The following is a 13142-nucleotide window of genomic DNA, read 5'->3' as shown; positions in this document are numbered from 1 at the left end:
TGAGAATGTCATCTGTCTTCAATTTCTTTAATGTTTTGCTCCATTAATTTAAATAAAACATGAAATTGGCTGAAAACCTTGATGGGTACTTATTACATTTGTAATACAGAATGAAATACCAGTATAATATTTGGCCGTGAAGTTTGGTGTAGATAGAAAGGCAAAGGAACAAATATATAGTATACTTTTTAATTAAATGTATAATTTATTGGTAATACCGGTGAAAGTTTTATTAAATGGTTTCCAGTATGCAATTAAAGGTTTTCTTGGATGTAAAATTCTGTTGAAGTGGTGAAAACTTTAAGAAAATAAAACTAGGCCTGAAAAAGGCACATGTGAGAGTTTTGCTTAAAAATTCAAATTTGAAAATGGAAAAATGCTGGAAGAACCTCATCTCATGCACAGCTTTTGTTGTCTACTATCAATCAACTTTTCAAGATTAATGTCTACAATTATGTGCAATTTTTCTTGTTTATAGTAAATTTTTGGTTCATGGATGTTAGTGTTTGCACGGGGTATCCGGGTACCCACCTGACGCGATACTACCCGGTTCCTAGTTTATTACCCGAATCCTATGCAAAGTGTGATTTTTGTTTGTTTTTGCAAACCGATGGTAAGGCAAGATTTTCCCATTGACTTAGTGTGGTGTTAGGCTACCATGTGATTGAAGATAACAGCAATAATGGAAGTATTCCATTGATATCTTATAACTGCGTCACAATTTCAGCTAATAAACAGATGGTTAGGCTAGATTCATACACAAAACTCAAACATCCATGCTCACAATACTAGGCAAGCTGATTACCTGCCCACAAGACAATGTCACAACAATTTCTCTAAAAATAGCTTACATCATCGGGCCATCGCACTTTGGAATCCCCTACCTTTCACTTTAAAGGCGATGCCTACTTTAGTTGCTTTTAGAAAAAGCTTACAAAATCACTTCATCAATATGTACTAGAACTGCGAAATGAAACTGGGGGAGAGGAAGGGGTGGTGAGGGAAGGGAGAGGAAGGGGTGGTTCTCTTTGTTTTGATTTTTGGTTCTCTTTTCTAATTGTAAAGTTCTGTATTTTTTCAGGGAGTGTCACTACCCCACAAGCCCTATAGGTTTTTTAGTACACTTCCAAATCACAAGTTTTGTTTCTTATCTGCTCCTAAATACATATGTCATACTTATGTTGCGATAGAACAAAAGTAAAAAAATGAAATGAACATAAATGAAATATGAGTAAAATGTTATGCTAACACAGTCCTTCATGTGACAGAATTCTACTGTCAACATGAGTACTGTACCCGTGTCTTGAAAGTTGAGACTTTATTTACGATATGAAAACTAACTAAAAGAGACTCGATGGCCATTACACAGATATCTTTATGGACAACTTGCTGCTTTGCTGTTTGGACAATCTTACGAAAGAAAATTTGACCATTCGTCACTGGGATAACTGTCAAACACTTTGAGGGAATCCACTTTGCAATCTTGTACATTCACTATAGAATCCCTTTGTATACTTTGCATGCTGTCCACTATCACCATTGGAAGATGTAAGCATTGCAGTGTTTGATATGGTTTTATACTGAATTTGTCTTATCAATCTGTGGCTCTGAGCTGCCATATGTACAGTAAAGGCCCGGTCACACTACAGCGATATTTTATCGAAATACGGTCCGATTTTTCCGATTTTAGGCCGAAGAGTGAGGTTTGTGGTAGTGAATGTAATGAATGCAGTGGAATATTCGAATACCTACTCCAAATCTGAGGGGTTCTGGAACGGACTACATTCTGAAGTGACGAAAAACGATAAAAACTAGAGAAATCAGAAGAGAAATCAGATAGCTATCCAATAAAAGGAAACAGAGTCAATGTTAAAAGTTAGGAGAGGGCTATTCCACATCGGAATGTCTCAACAGATAGCAAATCAGGTCCTTTATCACTGTGGCTAGAAGACCCGAACGAAAAACAGGCTGTTTTGATTCCTCCGGGAAAATCGGATAGTATTCCGATAAAAAATCGGTATAGTGTGACCGGGCCTTACTAGACCTTTTGGGTGAAAAGGAGGATATTCTTTTTTTTTTTATTTCAAGAGTGAAATTCATCAGGAAATTTTGTGACAGTATTGAGGAATGGATTCTTTTCCTTGCTTGATATACATGTAGCTTCAGTATTATAAGCTCTGCAGCAACAGTTATAGTCCGGTAAGAACTTTTGGATTGGACCTTGGTTGAGATTCAAAAATTCTTTGTGTTACAAACACGAGTAACCTTTTGGCTAAGATCATGTGTAGTATCTGTTCCCTTTCAAGGGGAATGGTGATGCACACCCGACGATGATCATTTAGTCACAGTCTCGATGCAAGGGGACTGGGGTTGAGAGCGGATGAGTCGTTCGGTAGTTTGGTTTTCGTGCCCAGGTAAAAAAAGTACTTGGAATCTTGAACAATATTAAAATTGGAACATTTTGGTGAGATGAGCAAGTTGAATGTATATATGGCATTGTATGGCACAAAACCATGCCACCAGTGTATGAAAGAACTTCGTTTGGGAAATATGGGGAGGGGAGTAACGGTAGGTACTTCGGAAGAGGGCAGTGATCCCAGACAAGGTCATAAGGGGAACAGTGCAAGGATGTTACCAGTTTATAGGCTGTGGTATGCACAGTATATATGTGGGTGTATGTATTTGAACTCTATACATGAGAAGACCAGTAAGTACACCATCATATGTAAAGTACTTTGCTCAAACTAGTGAGTTTTGGGATTCACAGCATTACTCTCTTGCCCTTTCTTCTATATACTGTATGTATGTATGTGACATGTTCAGCTGAAATATTGGACTATTAAAGGAACACATACAGTAGAATTGGAATTTAATTGATTTCATTCCAGGGCCCACAGATATCCTTCCAAATACAGATTATATGCACTTCAATCTAAATTGTGGACAAAAATTTACAAATGGAATTTTAATATTCTCCATTAGCAAATTTCACCGACAGATGTAGATTTTATGTTTACATGTGTTAAATAATCAATCTGCAGAGAAAGGAAGTTCTGAAATCAATGAATTCCAAGGACTTTTGGCAAGGATGTTCACCGAAATTACCAAAGATACGTTAACTTTTTCAATGTCAAAGTATAGTGAGAAGGCAGTGGCATTTTTTGTTTGTTAATGACTTCAGTATTGACTGGAAAAAAGTTTAAAAGGTAAAGTAATTTAACTATTCATAAATTTATCCAGACTTGTGATCCACAATGTAGGAGTCTCCTAGACTTCTTTGTGTAGAACAACTTACAGTATGACAAAGTAGATATGTTTGGCATTGTTTGCAAACATATTGGCATACTGTATATAATGATATTAACAAAGTAGTTTTGAAGTTTGAGTTTGGTTGTAAGAATATTCTTTTCGTTTGTCCAGTTTTACTAACAACAGATTGGTCAGCAAATTGTGCTGTACAGTAGCTCATAAACACATCAATACTCCTCAGTTTTGGTAAAAAACAACAACACTTCAATGCAAATTTGACTTTTACCCTGTTTCTTTGTTCTTAGAACTACTATTGAGTGTTAGCTCAGTTAACGCCGGTGCCTTACGATCATAAGGTCCCGAGTTTGAGTCACTCCAAGATTAATGTATGTCGTCCAGTTACAGAGCTGTTGACAATTCATAATCATAAACATTGAATATGAATCTAAGAGACTGAATTCGGTCAGCTTGCGGCTTTGATAAGCCAATGATGGCTTCTTCGCGAGTTCCTGCTTGCAGGAGGATCTAAAATACATACATACAATACATACATATGGCTGTCATACTGTAGGGCTAAGTCTAAGTTATATATTCATGCATCCCTGTTTGAGATAATACGATCCCTCTCGCCGTCTCCCCCTCTCTATCCTATCCCACCCAATTGCCCCATCTCTCCCTCTTCCTCACTCTCCCTATCACACTCTATCCCTCACACCCTCCTTCTCTTTCCCTGTCACCCTGTTCTCCCCCTCACAATCTACCTCTTTCCCCCTCTCCCCACCCCCCCTCTCACCCTCTCCCTGCTCTCCCTGCTCTACACCTCTCCCCCTCACTCAGTACCATATTGTCACCCAAATTGTTGTTAAATTATAGCACTTCACCTTTTCCTTCCCATCTCTAATTGTGGATCATCTCATGACACACTGTAATTACGCACAGTACAGTTCATTTATCTTTATTGAAATACACCCCTTCTGTACCATTAGGTATTATTTAGAGTTTCAGAATTTGTAGAATTAATTTGATATTTTACCTCCCGTCTGGTGCAAATAGTGATGAATTATCTACACATCAGATCGTGTCAGTTCTCACGTTTGACATTGCAGTGATATTGATGTTTTCATATCCGGAAAGCCAATCTGCAAAATGATTATTTATGTACAGTGAGAGTCTGCCAGGTGCTGAAGTACTATTGATATAATCTAGATTCCGTAGACTAACTGGTGAGTTCTCTAACAGCTTTGCTGTATAGTAGTTCAGTTTCAATGTACATACAACCATCCCTATTGATAATCAGTAGCAATACAGTGCTGTATGATTAAAAGTTTGACTTTGTACAGGAGATCTACAATTTGTAGATGTGTGTGTACGTGCATGTATGGACTTGTAGTACACAAATTACCATTACCAAAATATGGGTGAATAGTGAATACTTGGCACAGAAGTTAGCTCCAGAATAGGAAAGAGATTGCACCATTTGCCACCTAAGCACCCCATCCCTGAGACCTCTCCCTAAGTATTCCTGAGCACATCCCGGGGGTTGGTAGAGAATCAACGTTCACCTTTACCCTACATCTAACCACATCACTCGGTGCACCATATCGTGCAGGTAAATTCCATGATTTACTCTCACTAAGGAAGTTTCAAATTTGACTTTCTATTAGACCTACAGGCAATTTATACAGTATACTGACTATACTAGTTAACGAAGGTACTTAAACTGAGCGCTCGTTAGGAAGGATCTGCTCGGTCGTGTGAAAGCTCTCCAAGGCAGCTCGGTCAATCTGTCTCTTTAATTATTCACTGATGATTTAGAAGTAACAGTACTGTACATGTATATATCCTCATTTCCTCTCAGTGACAGGTTATTTCCACTTTGATGAATTCAACTAGATCAGATCCGTCTTGATATTAATTTTGTTTTCTTATAGAAATGGTAAGCCACCAGCGTGTTATAATGCTTCAGAGTATGTAGTATTTTAATACTGTGTACCCGGTATATAGGTATATAGTACACTAGTACAGACTGTATGCATTCAATTGTTAGCTGCCTCTACCTACATACTGTACATGTATAAATTTATACATATTCGGCCTTCTCTGTGCTCTCTGTTAGTTATATAGAAGATCTGATCTATCCTCGGTACTACTGAATTAATACCCTGACAGATATATTGTCTACAGTACAGTAGTGTCTCACACAATCTGTCTCTGGCAATCAATGATAATTTTCTGGAAAGTTATTGGGAGCCTGCCTGTGTGTGCGTCATATCTCGGCACAATTCCTTATTCAGGGTTGGATGAGTCAGATGTTATATAGGTTTTTTACTTAGGGACCTACACATGTCGTTGAATGTCACTACTGGTCTTCTTTATTTAAATGAGATCTTAGATCATGTTACAAGTACCTAATACTACTGGTACATATTGTATAATGTCATCCTACGGATATCTTTAGCTGTTTATATACTGTAGTCATGTAAACTTGTGGCATTACTAATAATAATGATAATTATATGATTAATAATCAGGCAGTTACTTTAACAACGCTTTTAAGTTGCCACAAATGTGGGAGAAGCCCTCAAGGGCCTATGGATTACAACTTTCCTGTGCGGTGGCTTCCAAGTCGACATTTTTATCTCAAATATATTCAAATTTGAAAGTAATTTCGGATGGGAAAACCATAGATTGCTCATGGATGAAAAACCCACCTTACAGTACTACAGTATGACCACCTTTGGAACGAACCCCGAACTTCCCAATTGCTAAGCCTCATTGCTTCAAATGCCACCGCCTTTATCCGCTCGGCTGCAGCAGCACTGCATTAAAGTGCTGTACAGGCTGCAGACTTTGCTGTACATGATGTAGACCAATGTATTTATGAGATGGGAATATGGGGCAATTTAATGGAAATTAAAAATAGGCTAAGATGTATGTCATGTGCCTCAAAGAATGGCAAACATTTAAATGTAATGTAAACATGATGCAGGTACTTGCCACACTGTGAAATTTCACAGTGTGGAATATTTGCAGCAATGGACTATGGGGAAAGGTGAGAGAGGGAGGGGAATGTATCCATCCACGAAGAGAAAGGGGGGAGAGGGGAGGAGGTAAAGGTATTATTGCTCTGAGTTGAAGAGCCATTAGGCAGCCTGTATGATTTGTCAATAAGACAGCTAAAATGCCTTGATCAATATACTTGCATTTGTGTCCTTTCCACATTTCTGTAGTTTATTGTTCCTTTAATTTAGTTCTTCTGGGGAGTCAACCGTTCCTTCCTGACCTTACGGTGTCTAGTTACTGTATTTGGCTGGTAGCTTAGCACTACAGAGATGATCTACAGTATTTGCAAGTAGCATCTCCTGATCAGTGGCCAAGCATGTTATGAGATATGATCAGTAGAATCCAGTGAAGTGTTCATTATTAGCAAATACCATTGCAGGATAGGTTATTATAGGAGCCTGGAAAAAAAAGAAGCGGGGGTGGGGGAGGGGTTATTAAGAGTTCAGTTGGTTCTATGAAACATTTTGGCCAGCATAACAGCATTCTTTTGAGGTACAGTATGATCAATAATGAAGAAAAGAACTGCAGTGTAATTGAAACAGCATCAAATCTGTGATATTAACAATGTCATATTGAAACCTGGTTTACTGATTGAATAGATGAGAACTAATTCAAACTGACCAGGATTTGACAGTTTATACAGAACATGATCAGACTTTGGTAGTACTGTACTTACAAAACATTCTGTCCTTGAGGGACATACATACTGTACTGTACCAGTATTATACAGCACAATTATAGTCTAGTGTTCTGCATGTTTACTAGAGTCATAAGATATAAGTTTGTCATCTTGATGAGTGATACTGCATATAAAGTGTCATATCATGAATATAATTCAGCCAACATATACAGGTACTGTATGTGTTCTTTCATTAGTTTGTTGTCATGTTGACAGTCAGTATCTGAAGAAGACCCTGCTATGTACATTAGGAGATATAAACGTCAGGCCCTTTTACTATATGTACTTAATAACAAAACAGGCATTTTGCAGTAAATGAGCAGCTTGCTTTAGAACAGTATTTTCTCTCTTTTAACATAAATTTGTGCTGATCAACAGAAGTATTCACAAAGTGCTGAATGTACGTGTAGTTATAGCAATATATACATTTTCCCTTCAGCTCCAGTCAGATTATTTGAAAAAAGGAAAATTTGACTAAGTACTGTACAGTACCTACTATACTACTGTACATGAACACTCTGTGTTGGAAAAAGCTCTTTCGAATCGAGTTTAGGAATATTAAATTATCTTCTTTCTCATGTATGTAGAGCACTGTATGTATATTGTATGTACTGTACATTGCTGTAGGATACATCGGCTGTGGCATTGAAATGTTTATACATGGGTGGATGAAGCTGTCTGTACTGGCATTGAAGTGAGGGAATTGAGTGAAGGAAATGTTTGTCTCTATACCACGCAGTCTGGTATCTGAATGTAAATACTTCAGTACAGAAGAGATCCTGGGTGAAAGAGATCGCGATGGAGGATGAGGCAGTTTAATTAATTCTTTGAGATGCTGTACATGTTTACCTGTCTTCTCACAACCAAAGCACTTTCACTTCACAATGTCTGGAATTAAGTTTGACCAGTAGGCTACTCTTTTATTTTAGTACTGTCCCCCTGGTTGCTTGATTGGTCATTTCTATTCAACATCCTCATCCTCCTCCTTTCATTCGCATTTCGTTTTAGTGGAATACATGAATTAGGCTATGGCTACAGATTTAATGGTTCCCCTTTAATAATTTTCATTTACCATATAGTCCTTGATGTTTGACATGGTTTGCTCAAAGATTGTCACATAGTTAAAATATTACCCAGTGTTGTTTGAATTTAATTCTAGAGTATTGTGAGATTATGACATCAATATGGACTGCTGCTAGTTGTGATGCCATTCAGCAGCTCAACGAGAAATTAAGGGGTACAGATGAGGGTTGAAGCAGATTTAAGAGGGCGAAGGGAGGGTGTGCAGGAAACCTGGATCCCTACTGTATGTGATACTTTCCTCCTCCCTTACCTCTCAATTCTAAATTTACACATACTCAAAGCTACCTACAGTTGCCTGCAAAAGTTGGCAACAATTAAGCAACGCTTGTTGATCTCAATGATTGTAATTTGTGTACACTGTGCTGTACTAATGTATACATATGGGCAATGTGCACAATTAAGGTGTTATTTTGTTTGTACATTAAATGTTATGAGTGCGTAACAGCCTACAAGGTGGTGTTAGCCTGGGAGAGTTGTGAGAGTAAAGGACTATATACTGTATGTAAGTTGTGCCGATAGTTGTGGATGGAGATAAGAGAGCCCAGGCTGATAAATGTCAAGCAGTTGTGATGTGGAGCCATTTATAATGTGTGTTACTGTAGTACAGTAGTATCAATCTCTAGTGAGTTAAAATGGATTAGACTTATTAATAAACTGTACAGTTATTGTTGAATGCAATCTTGTTTAGTTATTTTCTTCGTATAAAACGGATCTGTCTGTTCACCTTCGAACGTCCTCAATGGTTGAAGGTTCATCATATGTACAAAGTGACAAACAAGTCTCAGCAATAATTGCAAAACATTAAAGGTATCAATTAAAAAAAAAAAAAAAGTTTTAAAGAATGCTTTATATATCTTTTCAGCTTTTATCAAGTTCGTCTTCATCTCAAATCTTCAACCAAGTCACCGTTACAGTATGAGGTCACTCTGCCGAGATCCTACGGTGAGTAAATTACTGTGACAAAATCAGTGTTATTGCTGCACTGACTTGTGTTCAGTTAAAGGGTGTGAAGACTCGCGCACAAAGAAACGCCTCATGTCGGTAAATCTGACCTAGTTTCGAATGAGGTGTAATAGAAGTGTTAGACACCACCATCGATCCCATAAAATACACACACAGCTTGCTACCGTCGGTAATTAGACACTAGTGTACAGTCAATACATACAACTATGGTCAATTGATACCCACAACACAGTGTACATCTCAGGTCTAGATAAAAGATAACAAGGTATCACGTTTCATTACTGTCTGCATTTTGTAGCGACAAGCAGAAAACTTGCAAGCAATGGAAAGTTAACTTTTTCAGAGTGCGGCACGCGGTTTGGGGCGAGTCTTCAATGCCTATAATTGGGGTACTAGAGTGCTTACACTGTGTTCATATCTATAGGAAAACCTGCTCATCATCAAGAAATGCATTGTTTAGTGATCATGGTCCTTCTAGATCTGATCATGAGTGGTTTCATATGGGTTATTAACCCGTGATCTGATCACATCCTCTTCATCAGGTCACGACCTAATTCCGAGCGGGTTATTCCCATGTCCACATGGCTTGTACTAAAGTCTAAAGAACTGTTCCATTCTGTTCAAATTGTCACTGTAAAACAAAATCTTATTAAATTGAAGCTCTCAGATAATGATGTTATGTACACATATTTTTTTGCCTGTGGATGCTATTTATATTAATACCATAAAACCTTGGCTTTCAGGCTGTGTAAAATACTTGCGTTCCCTTTCAAGTACCTTTCTGACACTGTACCATAAACCTACTGTGCAGTAGGTATTTCCAGTAGGTAAAATCGTTACACAGGCCTTGCCCTTGCCATCAAAATAACAAATATTCAGACTTTAATGAGTTAAAAATTAAATTAATTCCAGATCATTGGATAAATTTATATGAATTTTATAGCCATGGGTCTAATTCCTTGCTGAATGATACCTGTACAAAAGGTGGATCGAAATAACAATTGTTCAGCCCACAGGCAACTTTAAATCCCTGTAACGGTTTATAGATTAAACTGTTTAATTTCCGAAACTTGGCGTGGAAAATGATCTGAGCTCTGTATCTTCAAATTCAGCACAGTCCGTTGAATTTGAAAATCTGAATATTTCATCAATCCCTCTCTATCATAATTAGTTGTTTGTTTATGAAAAAAATGTTTGTAATTATTGAGTAACATATTATGGAGAATTCTATGATGTTTAAAGGGGTACATAGCATTTGCTGTTTTTTCTTTCCTTGTAATCTCTCAACTAAATTGTCCCTTTTCTGTCTACCTGTACCCTAGGCAACTGCTCAGATAGTAAGTTTTAGTTCATGCAAAAGGCCCACAATTTCACAAATTGTGCCGGAGTTTGCTAATATAAATAAAAAATGCAAACTGCACAGTAAATAAAATCATAATTTGGGTAAAATCATATTCAGACAAATTTTCTTGCTTCTTGAATTAATGCAATTTAAACAACAATGGTAACTGTCCCGTTTTTTTTTTTTTTTTTTTTTTTGGTACTGGCAAATTTTACAAAATCCAGTTGGCATCTAGCCAGTAAAAAACTGATATTTGAGGCCTATGTCACTATACTCACCTTAATACAGTATGTGACTTTTGTTGTGTACACAATTTACAATTTAATCAGAATTGAAATTTATGTGAAATCATTCAGATGTAGCTACCGTTTCATGTACATCATAACTGATGTAATGCCAAACAGTACAAAACTTTCTCAAAGGATTAGTACTAAAGTACTTTGAACTATAAAAGCAAAAAAATAAAAAAATGGGCATCTGAGGCTAGAAACCCCCCCCCCCCCAAAAAAAAAAAAACTGATCTCCATTACTTGAGCAAGTTTTTAAATGAACAAGCTGAAGGCCATGTACACTTCCTAAGTTCCTTGCTTACCTGTCCCCTCACATCCTATGCATTCTTTATTTACCATGTGTAGAGTGCACTATCAGAATGCTACATCCATGGGCAAACTAGCCATATGGATACTGTATGTCAATAAAGTACATTCTGTTCGCTAAAAAGGTCTATAAACCCTTACACTCATGTACCGGGAGTTGCACTTTATTCTTCAAATGTCACATTGCATTTTATATTTTTACAAATATGTCACATTGCAGATATTCCAGATGGGGAATTGGTTTTAAATAAAGTACCCTTTCAAAATTTTTTAATTGTTTTGTTGTGTTTCTTATCAGTTTTAGTTACTGTGCATGTCAAAGTATTTTTCTGGGTGGATAATGACTGAGTGAATCACACTGTACATGATAGACCATGTGTCTGTTGTGACAGCACATAAGAACTTATATCAACAGCCTAACAGGTTGTAAAGATGGATCAACGAAATATACCAGGCAGCTGCTCATCACAACACGAACTGTCAAACTAGTCAAGTCACTTGCATACACTGTACTGCAATGTAGCTGGTACAAGGGAATAACAAAGTCTGATAGCTACTGTACAGTGTTTAGTAAATAGCATATTTGCAAAATGCTTTGCAAAGTGATCACATTTTGCTGCCTTTTTTTTTTTGGTGGCAGCCGGGGCAAGACAAATTTGTGAGTGTTTTTGTTGTTTCCAGTCATTTTAACATGGACAAATGAAAATGCCTCAAATATGTTGGGCTCTATTTATAACAAATTGGGTTTCCAACTCTGTCACATCTTGAAGTTACTCAAATGTTATAGCAGCTCCCTCTCCCCACCCCCACATGGCAAATCTCCACTGTGGCCAGTTATGCTGCCTTCCACCTCACTGTTACAACTTGAATCAAATTTTTCAGATATACTGTATATTACAATATTGCCAGTCAGGATAAATCATAAGCCCTGCCCACCTCTCCCCACCCCCTCCAAAAAAGGAAATAAATAATGATAGCAACAAAACTTTATAATAACAATCTTCCCTGATATTCATATCATCCACACTCTGGTAAAGTCCAAGTAAAAATATTTGATAATATCAACATATATATATTAAATTCATTTATATGACCAATTTTCTATAAAATTGATGATGGATGTTCTTTAGTCTAATGGTAGTATGCTACATCAAGATATTGATATAGATACAGTAGATCTGTGTATATATATTACATTTAGCTTCATGATCACATCTTTGTGTTGTGTTCTCAGTTTCTCAGGCTATGGATAACATATAGATGACAAGTGACTTTAATGAGCTGTCTAACATCAAGATGTCGCCTTGTTATGTTCTCAGATTCTCAGGCTATGGATACATGTAGCTCTTTATATATAGTATGACAAGTGACTTTTATGAGCTGGCTAATATATAAAGATGTTGCTTTCTGTTACTACTGTAGTAGTCCATTGATAATCACCAAGAAGCCCCAAAAGGGTATTGTTCCATCATGTCACTTATATATTACCCGCAGATTTAAGCGCGATCCAAATAGCTGAAAAATATTTCAAAGTGTAATTTAGATTTGTCGAGGTCCTCTGGATTGTTTTCAGAGTTTGACGGGAGTTTGTTTTAAGGAAGAAAAATTGCCTATGTTTAAATACTTCATGCAACCGTTTGTAGTCCATGGACAAGTTTACAGTTTGAACTATGAAATAGTATTCAAAATAGATTTTCAATTATTGAGCAATGTAGAGCACCCTAAAACATTTAATTTAATTTCATGTATTTGTTTTTTTCACTTCACAATACAATAAATTTAAGTCAAATGAATAAGAAATAACAGATATGAAAGGAAGTGATCTGAAAACCCTTGTGGGATTAGAGAGTACAGTAGAAAACTCCCTGAAAAAGAAGAAGAAGAAACCAAAAAACCAAACAATACAAAAAAAAAAAGAACCTCCCTAACATACCCCTCCCTCCTCCTCTCCCCTACTCCACCAAAACACGAGCCCCATCCTACCACCCACCCAAGAGAACACAATGGTTGCGATTTGGGCAGGTCCAAGCTATTGTATCCCTAGACGCCAAATTTCAAACTTTACTGGAGCACCCTAAATTTGGTATCATGTCAAAGCTGAATTTTTGAAGTTTCAGATTTTCATAATTTTTTTGAAATTTTTTGCCTATTCAAACAATTACAGCCT

At 37.0% G+C, this 13142-nt stretch overlaps 1 protein-coding gene across 2 annotated transcripts in view; it reads left to right on the top strand.

Annotated features, from left to right (window-relative positions):
• The window catches only part of LOC139973257 (protein FAM135A-like), a 38624-nt gene that overhangs the window by 2437 nt on the left and 23045 nt on the right, over positions 1-13142 (top strand). For both annotated transcript variants that reach the window (XM_071979808.1, XM_071979807.1), the window contains exon 3: positions 8937-9016. In XM_071979808.1, coding sequence (XP_071835909.1) covers positions 8937-9016 — 80 coding nt within the window. The remainder of the gene's footprint in view (positions 1-8936; positions 9017-13142) is intronic.

The sequence above is a fragment of the Apostichopus japonicus genome, chromosome 9 (genome assembly GCF_037975245.1).
Source record: "Apostichopus japonicus isolate 1M-3 chromosome 9, ASM3797524v1, whole genome shotgun sequence".
Classification (NCBI taxonomy): domain Eukaryota; kingdom Metazoa; phylum Echinodermata; class Holothuroidea; order Aspidochirotida; family Stichopodidae; genus Apostichopus; species Apostichopus japonicus.
The sequence above is the reverse complement of the archived record's forward strand: the minus strand, read 5'-3'. Positions and strand labels throughout refer to the sequence as shown.